We start from the raw sequence: 13558 nt of genomic DNA on the forward strand, positions 1-13558 counted from the left end.
AAGAATCCCCACCCCCAGCCGAATGGGGAGCCACCCAGGGAGGGAAAGACCCGAGGGAAGGAGGCTAGGAAGGCTGCTATTGCCAAGGTCTGGGTCCCTGCCGTAGAATATCCGGATGGGGAGAGCGTGGGAGTCCATGGTGATGCAGAGAAGGTCACGGAGGCAGAGCTGTCGGCAAGTAGTGACTGCTCAGAATGGGGTGTGGGGAAGGAGCAATCTGGGGCGTCTCTCAGCTTTCTGGCTTGGGTGATGAGTGGGGTGTGGTGCCGCCTACAAAGAAGGAAGATATAGGAGAAGCAGGTGGTGCGCGTGGTGGAGAGGATACCTTTCGCCTGGGACGGGGAGCGTTTCAAGTGCTCTGCAACACCGATGAAATTTCAGGAGGCAGCTGTATTGTGCATTCAGCAGAGCGCTGGGCATGGGATGCTGATTTAGAAGCCACGCCACGCAGGTGGTAAGGAGCCACAGGAGGAGAAGAAATTCCCCAGGGAGGGACAGTGTTAGTGGGAAGCGGGCCTTGGTGCAGTATCTCCAGGATCATGTCTTTTTTATCCCTAAATTATTTAAATGTTTTTGGGGGCGCGTGGGTGGCTCAGTCGGTTGAGCGTCCGACTTCAGCTCAGGTCATGATCTCGCGGTTCGAGAGTCTGAACCCTGCATTGGGCTCTGTGCTAACAAACAGCTCAGAGCCTGGAGCCTGCTTCGGATTCTGTGTCTCCCTCTCTTTCTCCCCTCCCCTGCTCATGCTCTCTTTCTCTGTCTCTCAAATGTTAAAAAAAAAAAACAAAAAAAAACAAAAAAAACCAACTACTAACATATTTTTAGTTGAGGGGGGACTGGGTGGCTCAGTCAGTTGAGCGTCCGATTTTGGCTCGGGTCATGATCTTGCGGTCCATGAGTTTGAGCCCTGCATCGAGCTCTGTGCTGACAGTGCAGAGCCCGGAGTCTGCTTTGGATTCTGTGTCTCCCTCTGTCTCTGCCTCTCCCCTGCTTGCACTCTTTCTCTCTCTCTCTCTCTCAAAAATAAATAAACATTTAAAAATGTTTTAAAAATATTTTTAGTTGTTAACGGCTGCCCTCTTTGGTTCTAAGACCAGATTCATTTAAACATTAAAATGAAAACAAGACCTGAAATTTCGTTGTGCTTTTTGGTAAAGAATCTGAAAGCTTCATCTTCTCGTGCTCGTATATAAGTGGTTAGGCTAGACAAGAAAAGCCAGTGGAGTCAGAGACCTGGCCAGCCCTGGCTTTGCCTCATAGCCGCCATGTGACCTTGAACTGGGCACTTCACCTTTCTGGGGCTCAGTTTCCTCACCTGTGATAGAGTTTGTCCTGTATGTTAAATAAGAAAGAGGGGCGCCTGGGTGGCGCAGTCGGTTAAGCGTCCGACTTCAGCCAGGTCACGATCTCGCGGTCTGTGAGTTCGAGCCCCGCGTCAGGCTCTGGGCTGATGGCTCAGAGCCTGGAGCCTGTTTCTGATTCTGTGTCTCCCTCTCTCTCTGCCCCTCTCCCGTTCATGCTCTGTCTCTCTCTGTCCCCAAAATAAATAAACGTTGAAAAGAAAAAAAAAATTAAAAAAAAAAATAAGAAAGAGACTGCGGAAAGAAGTTTGCAAACCAGTGAGCGTTACAGTCATGTAACACGATGGCTCTTTTTATTCCTGCAAGGTTTGAGAGGAGATTGTTTTCTCTTCTTTGTGCCCTGGGTTATACAGTCGAGGCTGAAGAGCAGCCTGGGACCTCAGACATCGTGGTCCTCACACGTGGTCTCCAGAATTAGCTAGGCTTCCGCCACGAACGACAGAAGTCAGGCCCGCACGAACTGGGTGTAGTTGTGTCATCAAATAGAATTTACACAGGCTAATCTGACACCTATTTAGCAGTCTGAATAATAATTACCATGCGGCGTGCTGATCGGGCATAAATGGAAGGCATTTGACATAAATGATTATGGTTAGTGTTGCTTTTATATAGCCTAACCAGATTTTTACAGTTCTTTCCTCTTTGACCGTTTATTCATTTATCCATTCAACAAATATTTATGGCAGCTGTAATATATGCCAGGCCCTGTTCCGGGCCCTGAGGACAGAGGAACAAGATTTCTGCCCCGTCCCCCCTCCTTTGTTTGAGCTTGCATTGCACTGGGGAGACAATCACCGAACGATCAACTTCATCCATAATGAGTAAGAATGTCAGGCTTTTCCTGAGACGGTATTTGCCGTAATCTGTCATTGCACCAATACCCATGAATTAAAAGACAAAGATTCTGGGCCGGATTGGCCAACAAGCAGAGCTGTCTTTGCCTCTGAACTTTACCTTTATTTCCCTCTGACTCCCAATAGCAGGGTGATTGCTTGAGGACTTCCATCGGACAAGTACAAACTGTGCGTCTGCTGTGTAAAGTGGACTATGGGGATTTAACAGCACGCTGGCAGCTGTCCTTGCCCTGAGGAAGCCCACGCTGATCCCATGTGTGTGCACATAAAGGCAGCAGCAATGGGGAGACGTTCTGTCAAAGCCTCTCTAGGCCGCTGCAGGGGTACGTAGAGAGGGTCGGGATTCTGGCCAGGGGCAGGGGTGCAGGAGAGGAGAATCAGGCAGAGCGAACAAGGTATGCACAGGAAACTGCCAAGTGCTGGGTGTGGCTGGAACATTGAGTGCGTGAGGGGTGGAGGGGGATGTGGGTAAACAGACTTACCCGAGGTCTGTAACACACACACAGAAAAGTGAACGTGATCGTAAGTATAGAGCTCCGTTTTCACAAACTGAACACACTTGTGTAACCACCACCTAGAGTAAGAAACGGGACATCGCCAGCACTCCCAAAAGACCCCACCTGTTCCCATCCGGTCACTGCCCACCCTCAAGGGTAACCACTTGCTGGACCTCTAACAGTTGTACTTAAAAAAAAAAAAAGTTTGTTTATTTTTGAGAGAGAGAGACAGTGCAAGCAGGGGAGGGGCAGAGAGAGGGAGACACAGAATCCGAAGCAGGATCCAGGTTCCAGGCTGTCAGCGCAAAGCCCGACGCCGGGCTTGAACTCGTGAACCGTGAGCTCGTGACCTGAACCGAAGTCAGACGCTTAACCAACCGAGCCACCCAGGCGCCCCCGTTTTCCTACTTTTTATAAAAAGAATCCTATTGGGGTGCCTGGGTGGCGCAGTCGGTTAAGCGTCCGACTTCAGCCAGGTCACGGTCTCGCGGTCTGTGGGTTCGAGCCCCGCGTCAGGCTCTGGGCTGATGGCTCAGAGCCTGGAGCCTGTTTCCGATTCTGTGTCTCCCTCTCTCTCTGCCCCTCCCCCGTTCATGCTCTGTCTCTCTCTGTCCCAAAAATAAATAAACGTTGAAAAAAAAAAATTTAAAAAGAATCCTATTGGACGTACTGTGCTGTGCCTGGCTTCTTTTGCTCAAATCACGTTCATGAGATTCATCCGGACGGTTACGTGTGGTTGTTGATTGTTGATTTTCATGTCCACGTTACATTCCATCATGCGAATGTACTCTGTATTTCTCCATTCTGCTACTGGCCATCTGGGTAGTTTCCAGTTTGGAGGAATCCAGAGAGCGCTGCCATGATCATTCTACTCCATCTCTGGCGAGCATATCCGTGCATTTTTGTTGAAAATACACTCCTTGTGGGGCGGCTGGGGCATTAGGGTAAGTGCAAAACTCCGGATTTCAAGAGCATAAAGACCAGTTTTTCTAGAGTCGTATCCACGGGCTCCACATCCCTGCCAGCATTCCGTGTACTGTCCTTTTTTTAGGTCCTTCCACTGGGTGCATAGTGTTATCTTACTGTGGTTTGAAATTGCATTTCCTGATGCCCAGTGAAGCTGAGCGCCTTTTCAAATGTTAAGAGACATTTGGATGTAGTTATTAGTGGGAGACCTGCTCTAGTCTTTTGCCCATCTATCTTTTGGGTTGTCTGTCCAGGGGGTGGAGGAAGAATCATTTAATACTACTTTCCTAACCCAGGGTGACCCGGGATTGGCATAGCCAGGTGTTTCCTGGCCCCACCTTCACCCCACTGATGGGGTGCAGCTGGCAGGCTACTGACTCGGTTCTCAGGGTGTCCGAGAGGTCTCAGGGAGGTCCCCCCCGCCCCAGTCCCGTCTCTAGCTCTGGTTCTGACGTCAGAGGCCCGCCTGCCTCTGGAGGAAGAGGGGTTGGCGCAAGAAGGATGGGGAGGGGTTGGTTTTCAGCAGGTAGCAAGAGCAGGTGTGGAAACCAGCCGATGACCTGGTGTGCGTGCTTCTGTCCTCAGCATTTGCTGAGAACAGACCTCTCCCGCGTGTGCCAGGGAGGGACTGTTGTTGTCTAGCCTGGCCGCTTGTCCGGCGTTATCTCGATCTGCAGGACCGCTCTACCACGTGGCTGTTGTCCTGCTGGTCTTACCCGTGAGGACAGGGAGTTGGGTGGCCGAGAGAGGTCCTCAGGAAGGCCACCTAACTAGCGTGTGGAGGAGCAGGACTCGAACGCGGCGCCGTCCCCACTCCACTCCCCAGCGAGCGGTGCGTGTAGTGTGTCCCAGGGCCGTGGCGCCGCCTTGCTACCCCTCCCTCCTCTGCTCGCTCATGGCTCCTGTGTAAGAGTGGATGAAGGTTTTCATCCCCAGTTAGAGATTTAAGAACGGTGGAGCCCCACGCATCATTTAGTCACCTTTACACCCGTGTGTCCCCGATCTGATCAGCGGGATGGAGTTAGAACCTGAGGCTTCTGTGGGCCTGGGGACAGGGAGGAAGGACAGAGGCCCGGAGCTGGCCTGGAGCTCTCCCACCGGCGGTTCTGGTGGGGCTTGCGGGCCCTCTCCCCGGGGGCCCTCTGGGCACCAGCTCTAGTCGCTGGGCTGGGTGGGTGGCTACCTAGCAGGGGCACGGGACTCACCTGCTCCCCACCCCTCCCCACTCTCTCGCAGAGTTATGTCATGCCCAGACCAGCAGAGGGCTCCATGAGGATTCATAGAAGATGCCCCGCGTCTCGGCGCCTTTGGTGCTGCTTCCCGCGTGGCTCGTGATGGTCGCCTGCAGTCCACACTCCTTGAGGATCGGTAAGTGCTGCTCATACGGCCCCCTGGGGACAGCCCAGCCCTGGGGGATGCCTCCTCCTGTTAATCCCAGGTGTCCACCGGGGACATCTGGCCCCACACTGTGCCCTCCTGAGTTTAGCCTGGCTAGCAGGAGTGGTGGCAGGGGGGCAGCCGACAGGCGCACAGCTCCGGTCTGGTCAATGTGCCCAGCCCCCTTGTGAGACTAAGGGTGCCAAGTCCCCAGTTGCAGTGTGTGAAAGGCTCGGCCTGGTGCACGAAGGGGCAGCTGTTAGGGGAAGGAGGAGGTTGGGAGGAGCCGTGGGGATTCCAGATCCAGGGCTGGAGATCAGGGAAGAGATCTCCCCCTCCCCTCCCCTCCCCTCCCCAGAGAGTGTGCCTCAGATCAAGTCAGGGAGTGCTCTTAGTGACCCTGGCCAACTCCTTGGCGGGACCCTTGACTTGGTATCTGGCTTGATTCTGGAGAGGGAAGGCAAGGCCCCTTCAGTGACACATGTTCTCTCCCTGGCCTTGCTGCTGCTGGGATGCCCACTCAAGGTGTGGGCAGGCAATGCTGCCACCTGCCCTGTCAGCGACCTCGTCCCTAGAGCGAGGACTGGGAGTGCCTGGGAAATCAAGTGCCTCTTCTTCCCCAGGACCGAGCAAGGCGCGTTAACTGCAGGCTGAGGCGCTGCTGATCTGGGTCCCGGGGACACAGCGTCAGCCTCAGGGACAAGGAGTTGGTTCAGTCCGGCATACACTGTGTGGTCGTCTGATGGCCCAGGACTGACGTGGAGTGTCAGGGATTGGGGAATTGTGTGTGTGTATGGGGAAGGGGGTCAGTGGGGACAGAAGGGGGCACAGCGGTGAGAAGCCCAGGCAGGTGGGTCGTTGGTCCTAGGAAAGCTGGTTTAACAGCGGGACCCCTGGAGCAAGGCTGGGCAACAGCCCTGGAAGGTCTCAGACCTAGGCGAGTTATACAGACGGGTACCGATGCCCCTCTTCCCACACTGAGCTGCAGAGGGGGGGAAATGGGGTAGCGTCAACAAGGCAGGATCCTAGATCCTAAACCTGAACCTGAAAGCTTTAGAGGCTGATACAGAAGGAAGCTATCATGACGCCGAGTCCCAGGGAATTGGCTTTAAGCTGCAGGATTCCTCCGCCTGCAATCAGGACTGGTCCACAGTCCCAGAGGTTGGCGCGCTGATGGTGGTTGGGATGCCCAGGGTGGGCAGAGGTGAGCCAGAAGCCGAGACCTGGTGAGACCATGCACCACGGGCCAGAGGCCGAACTGCATCTCAGCGAGCTGTCCCGTGTGAACTTGTGGGCTCATTTCGCCATGCATATGCAGCAGCAGCTGATTGGAATCAGAAATGCAGACAGGTGACTTAGTTCCTCCCCTCACCCTGCCCTCGACGTGCCACTCTGCATGCTTAGAGAAAAGGAATTAAAAAACCAAAATCTTCCCTCCCTCTTCCCCATTCGTTTCTACCGAAACTTCAAAACCTAATTTAATTCTGCTTAGCAGCAATGCAAAACGGTTCATCTCCTTAAGATGCTTAATTTATAAGATGCCTACAGTTATTCAGCATTTGCTGCGAGGTTTTCTCCCCCTCTCAACGAGTGGATAAAGCGGTAACCCATCAATTTCCATTTGTCGCTAATGGGAAGCGGAAAGGGATTGAGCCAGAAACGGCAGCGCCTCACGGCCTTGGCTCTCCTGACACTTGTTCTCTGGGAGGGAAGCAGAGAGAGGAGCTGACAGAGCCCTCTCTTGGCTGCTACGCTGACAACGGAGGGCTTCAAAGGGACCCTTCGTGCTCCCATACCCACCCCTGGAGCATCGCTTGTCCAGTTCTGTCAAGACTCTGTTGGCCCTCTGTGTTTTGGTTCACGCCAGGCCACTTGCAGCCGGTTTCCAGCCAGGCTGGAAGGTCAAACCGGGCCCGATCCCCTGCAGAGGCCAGGAAGCGGAGTTAAGCCAACAAAGAGAAAGAAAAGAAAAGGAAAACCAGAGCCACAGTGCCAGGACCCGTTTTGCCGTCTCCTTGGTCATCCTGGGGGCCGGGAGCTTTTCTAAAAGTCTCCTGAACCTAATGGATGGAAAGGTGCTAATTACTGTGGGCTCCGGAGGGGATCTGGAGTGGGGCAGGGATGGGAAGAGAAGTAGGTCAAGAAAACAAGTAGCTGTGCTTGTCAGCAGGCAGCCCTGTGCACAGTGGGCTGGGCCAGCACGGGTGGTGGGGGGTGCAGGAGTCTCCCCCGACCTGCAGAGGGTGCTGTTCATCCCCTTTCCCGCAGGGTCACGTCTCCCCGCATTTGGTGATCTGGGCTCCTTCCAAACCCCTCCGCCTCAGGATAGATAGCTGGGAGGGTGAGGCTGTGTGAAGGGGTGAGGAATCTCAGAGATGAATTGCCCGTCCTGTTCCATCCTCAGCCCTGCTTGTCCGCCGGTGACAATATGGATGTTTGTAAAGAGGCCGCCAGACCCATTACCGTGCCTGGGGACTCTTGCTTTTCATTCAAGTGAGGCACGGGGCGGGAGATACAGCCAAATTGTCTATTACAGTGCCCGGTGTTTACCCCCCGAATGAGGTTTTGGGTAAGAGAAAGGGATTTTATTTATGACTGTGAGGCTGCCTGCATAAATTCCCCAAACTCTCACACATATGTCAGCCCCCTTCAGTCATCTGTCTTCTGAAAATGTCTTTTGATTTTGCTTCTGTCCCTCTGGGTTCTCTGAGTGATGACTGTGGGAGCCACAAGTTAATAAGTGCTCAGAGAAGACCCCACCCCATCTCTACAGCCCGTCATTCCTTCGAAGGTTCATCATCCTATCTTAGAGCCATGAAGGATTCTGAGGATCCCATTCTCTAAGCTGCTCATTTTATCCATGAGGAAGACGGGCTAAAGGGGACATCGCGAGTAGGTGGCCAGGCTGATGGCAGCCGGCCCTAGAACCCAGTCTCCTGGACCCCTCTTACACTGCTTTCTTGGCCGCCCACTGGCGGGGTCCCCTGGCCACCGGGGAAGCAGATTCACCGTCAACAGTGTTGTCTCTGGTGGTTTTCTCCCATCCTGTTCCTGACATGAGCAAAGGTTACCCTTGCCCAGAACACATTAAGTACTCAATGTACTGAAGTGTTGAGTACTTAGCTTTCCAAGTATTCCAATACTCCAAGTATTGAGTATTAGCTTTCCAGACTGTCTCCTGTTACTCCTTCCTCGGCCCGTCTTTCAGCCACACTGATTCGCTGTTCCCCAGATATACCAGGAAGGTTGACTCTGGGCTTTCCCCACCGGCCTCGCGTGCCTGGGATCAGCTCTTCCCATTCCGTCTTCTCTGCCTGGAAAACAACCACCACTACTCTTCTTTCTCCTCTCTCTCTCCTCCTCTCCCATCACTGCTCTCCCTGGCTTAAGCAGCTCTTCCTCTGCAGAGTCCTTTCTCGCGATTACCCCGTCCCTCCTGGGGAGAAATCATCTCTTACCTGCCATTTTCCCATTCCCTGGTACTTAACGCCTGTTCCAGCACCTACTGGGTTGTAGCTGTTTTGGCCTTTTCCCACCAGACTCGGAACTCCAAGGGCGATCGACCTTGGACACACTTCGCGTATGCAAGTGTATCACTCAGACTCAATGAATGGGATGTGCGGATGGGTCCCTGGCCCCTTGCAAGACCTGCTTCCCCAAGAACGTGCTTGGTATTGTCGTTTTAAAGTACTGTCTTCTGATCTTACGTATATACGCTTAAAGGCATAGACCTACTGGAGGACGGGGAAGAGAAAGGAGAGAGAGGAGAAGGAGAAAATGTCCATCTGTCATTGACAATGGAGAAGAGGAGTGGGCTGAGGATCCTGATTGGGTTCCAAAGCAGATTTTGGCTGTAATGATAAGTACGGTGATATAGTTCTCCATTTATTAATTCGCTGGACGGGTGTTTGTTGAGTGCTCTGTGCCAAGCACTGAGGATATGGCGGCAGGACAACAATCACCAGAGTACCTCCCACTCGGACAGGCTTTACTGTCTGCCGGGCACCGTGCTAGTATTCACAGATCTAGGGCAATCTTCGTGTCAGAATTAACGACCCGATGTTACAGATGAAGACACAAAGGCTCAGAGAGTTCAAAGGACTCGTCCAAGGTCACATAGATACTGAAATTTGAACCTGTCCCCAAAGCTGTCTCTTTCTACTCTCCTTCACTGTGGCCGGGACACCCCCGGGGACAGTAGGGATATCCCATTATTGGAGCTGTCATACTAACTCTAGCGTGTTCTACCTGGTAAAGGATTTGACAGATGGAGCCATTGCTGATGGCGTTCTAGCTTCTGGTCGACTCTTTTACCCGCAAATAATCTCCTCTGGGCACAGAGAAAGTCCATCTCACAGATGGGGAAACTGAGGGCTGGGGATTTGAGAGCCTTGCTTGTCGTGGCACAGAAGTCCTAAGGAGTGTGGGTGGCATCAGACACACCAGCAGGTTTTGGAGCAATTGGATCTCTTTCTTGTTTAAAGTTTCCCTGGGTGGGAAAGTAGCAAGAGCCTGGATTTATTTGACACTCTGCCTTACTAGGACACCCAGGCGCTTTACAACTACCATTTTTTACTTGGTTGGTTTCCCCCAATGAGCTCCAAGTCCTGGAGAGAGAACGTTAAACATAGAACATTCAAATGTTATAAAGATGGAGATAATAAGAGAACTGGGGGAGGTAAGAGGGAAGGATAAAAAACAGTTTGTTTGTTTTTTTTTTATCCTGTTCTGCCGTGTATTAAATATATCTGACACACGGAGATCCAAATCTGCCAGCTGAATTCTGTGTCTTGCAAAAGATTCACGAGGGGGTGTTTTTGAGGAGGGGCTCTCTTAATGTTGCCACGTGATGTGATTTATGGAATTTTGATGGGCACGTGACTTTTCATCGCTTTTCCAAATTGAGTCACCCATACAGGCAATCAATTGGTCTTTCACATTAGTGACAAATAGAAATTGATGACTTTCTCCTTCATCTGTCTCCTAGAAAGATTTCTGAGACACCGCTCTCTCCCCTGCCCAGCACCCTAGGGGATTTGTGTCTGCCTTATTACGTCCGTATTCCTGGGTCTAGCACTGTGCCTGCCCCATAGTCATACTTTCTAAATGTTTGCTGGATGCATGAACTGATGGCAAGTTTTGAAACTTGAGCTGACCTGTCAGATTTCTCCCTCCCCAGATAGTGGTCAGTGCTCAAAAAAAGCAAGCAGCTTTATTTAACAATAAGTGTATAACATGTAATTAGAAGAGTAAATATCTTACCAAAAAAGTTGTGTGTGTGTGTGTGTGTGTGTGTGCACGTGTGTGTGTGTCTACAGCATGTATGCTTGTCCAAGGCTGTCTCTCCCTGCCTCCTGACTCACCCCTGCTGCTACAGCTCCAGTGGGGAGCAGGGAGCCTGAGCTGTATCTACGCAGGCACCCAGTGTTCTGTGTGGAGTCACTCAGCCCACGATGTCATCACCTGCCTTCACCTGCAGCCTGTCTTCTTCCAAGAGCCTCACACAGGATGCCTTCAGGAAGTTTAAATTCTTAGCCTTTCCAGAACGCTTTTGTGAAGTACGGCTTCCGGCCACGGTCTCTTCTGCGGACAAGTGGGGATTGAATTTGGTACAGACGGGCTTCGTTTTACTGATAAGAAAAACCAAGTTCCCAATCAGGTGAAGGAAGTTAGCAAAGGGTCCCTTTGGCAGGTGTCACAACTCCTGACTCCCAGGTGCCTGGTGGCATTTGTGCCGTGGTTTGCAGTGTTTAACGTGTTCTTACACACGTATGAATTCAAGTTCCCCAACAACCTTCAAGGCAGGTGGGAGGGAGCACATCTAATGGAAGAAGATCCTGAGGTTCCCAGAGTTTGTGACTTGCCCAAGCTCATACGGAGGAGAGTGGTGGCTTCAAAGGGAGGAGAGGAGAGGGCACAGCCCAGGTGGTGGCTGAGCGGTTCTGGTGAGCAGAGGCAGTATAGACAGCCAAAGTGACAGAGTCTTGAATAGCTTGTTGGCAGTATTCTCTTGATGGGTGGGACCGAGAGCCACCAGAGGCCAGCGTGCCGACACCCAGGACCTCATGAAATCAGGCTGAGCTAAAGGAGATAGGCAAGTAAGTAGGAAATGTTGTGTTTTCTTAAATACATCGTGACTGATCTCTGGGACAAAACCGGGAAAGGTCCCGGGAGCAGGGCTATCAGAGCGAAGGGATGGTCTGGTGTTCCCGGATTATGGCTAATTTTGTGTGGCTGCCGCTGGTCACTTGTGCTAGAACGGCCTGCTTCCCCCTGGGCTCTCGTTGTGCCCCTCACAGTGGGAGTGAATCGTTAGCAAGCTCTATTTGGGGGGGGGGTGTGGGGAGAAGGTAGAAATTATGGGAAGAAATTTGGATTTGTTGTAAAGAAACGCTTGTTAGATGGACGGAATGACCTGTGCTGGGTACCGAGGCTTGTACAGCTGGAGGTGGCCACAGATAGTTTGGACGGGGATTTCAGCATCCAGGTGGGGGTTGGGCCTGTTACCTCTAAGACCACTTTCAACCTGGGATTCTGGGATAGAATGCTTTGGCCTTTGGTCTGTTCTCCTACTCCCATAGGGAGACAGTCCATTATCATCGTGTTCTCATTAACAGCCATTAATAAGCCTTAGGATGGAGGTGACCATCTACTGAACTTAGGCCATGACCTCATTTGGCCCCAGTTGCATGGGCAAGCCAGATAAGACACAGAGCCCTGCGGATTCTTTTCACTTCGTCAGTGGAAATTTGTCTAGGTGTTTCTTGTCTCCCCGTGGCCGCTGATGGGGGAGTCGGAGAAGCATGGGCACCAGTGGGAGCTGTTGCCAGACCTCAGCCAAGTGCCTGGGTGTGTGCGAGCCTGAGTGGGTGGGAAGCACAGGTGTGCACGAGCAGAGCCCAGACATCCCTGCGGCTTGGCTCCGGGCAAGACAGCGGCCACACTTACTCCGGCCTGCGGGAGGAGGCATGTGACCCGTACCAGCTTGACAGGGCCTGGGCCTTGGCTGCTGAGGAACGCTGGGCATCGGGAAGGATGCAGACACCTGTCAGGCTGCTCAGCAGCCCCCCCCACCCCGTGTCGTCTTGTGTGCTTCTTCCCGTGGAGCTGAGTCATGGGGTCCAGCTGTCATGGTGGCTGGGTTGGCGAGGCCCACAAAGCCCACGCCACCGAAGAGGGCTGTGGAAAGGGAAGAGAGCCCAGACCAGCTGGGGCACAGCATGTGCCTGTGTTGGCATACCCAAGCCCCTGGCCGGGCAGATGGTGCCACTGTGCTAGATTTGGGAGGCGCTACAGCCCTGGCTGGGGCTCTCTGGCGTTGAGATTCTCTGTGTGCATTACCCTTCTCGGAGGAGAGGTTCACCATTCTGAAACTCTACCCTGAGGGCAGACATTAGCCACATGCTCTCAGCTCCTCTGGCTCCGTGTGCTCCTACTGAGGAAACCTGCGACTGGGGGGCGAGTGACCATCTGTGGCAACCCATGACAGGGTCCCTGTGGGTCTCTTTCTCTTCATCCCTTCTGCTAGGGCTCGCCCAGGTGTCTCCCATGGCTATTCCAAGTTTATCGGCAGCTGGCGGGCCAAGGGAGCACGGAGCCAGGTGTGTTGTGGATAGCACTGGGGTTGGCTCTGGAAGGTTCCAGCATCGTGTAGATGTCGATGCCAGAGCGTGGGCTCTAGCCAGACTGCCTGGGTTTGAGTCTGAGCTCCACCCTTTACTGGTTGTGTGACCTCAGGCAAGCACTTGATAACTCAGTGCTTCGATTTCTTCGTCTATAAGGTGGGGCAACAGGAGTCCCACCTCAGGCATTTATGAGAGGCCGGTAAGTTGCCACACAGAAAGCACTCGGAACAGTGTGAGGCAGAGGATCCAAAGCCGGCCCTGCGCCGTCTGCAAGCCCGATGTGGGGCTCGAACTCATGAACCGTGAGATCATGACCTGAGCCAAAGTGGGACGCTCAACCGATTGAGCCAACCCAGGCGCCCTTCCCCTTTTCCTTTTAGCAGCGTTTTCTTAAAATTAAAAAAAATATATTTATTTTTGAAAGAGAGACAGATACAGAGTGTGAGCAGGGGGAGGACAAAGAGAGGTATGCACAGTCTGGAGTAGGCTCTAGGCGCTGAGCTGTCAGCACAGAGCCTGACACGGGGCTCAAACCCATGAACTGTGAGATCATGACCTGAGCCCAAGTCGGATGCTTAACTGATTGAGCCACCCAGCACCCTGCCCCCCCCCCCAACTTCCCTTTTTCTAAACCCTGCTTTAAATTCATCTCTTGCTCAGAGCTGAGAATCCTCACCTGGTTGGGAAAGCTCTTGCTTCCAGAATCTTCCATGCAAGTCGCACGAATGTTCCCGTGCTTGTGCTTGTGCATGTGTCGTCATTGATGCATACCCATCTGTCCCTTATTTGAATTCCATCGACCCCACAAGCCGAAGAGCATCCTGATGAGCTCTGTCGTCCCCCCCCCCCCATCTCTAGGTGGGCTTCCCATGCTGGGG

The 13558-nt window shown here is 52.8% G+C and overlaps 1 protein-coding gene across 1 annotated transcript in view; it reads left to right on the plus strand.

Annotated features, from left to right (window-relative positions):
- The window catches only part of GRIK4 (glutamate ionotropic receptor kainate type subunit 4), a 311988-nt gene that overhangs the window by 5735 nt on the left and 292695 nt on the right, over positions 1 to 13558 (plus strand). The window contains 1 exon segment of the mRNA XM_045038428.1: positions 4915 to 5046. Within this exon segment, the coding sequence (XP_044894363.1) occupies positions 4965 to 5046 (82 nt within the window). The 5' untranslated portion in view covers positions 4915 to 4964.

The sequence above is a fragment of the Felis catus genome, chromosome D1 (genome assembly GCF_018350175.1).
Source record: "Felis catus isolate Fca126 chromosome D1, F.catus_Fca126_mat1.0, whole genome shotgun sequence".
NCBI classification, from domain to species: Eukaryota; Metazoa; Chordata; class Mammalia; order Carnivora; family Felidae; genus Felis; species Felis catus.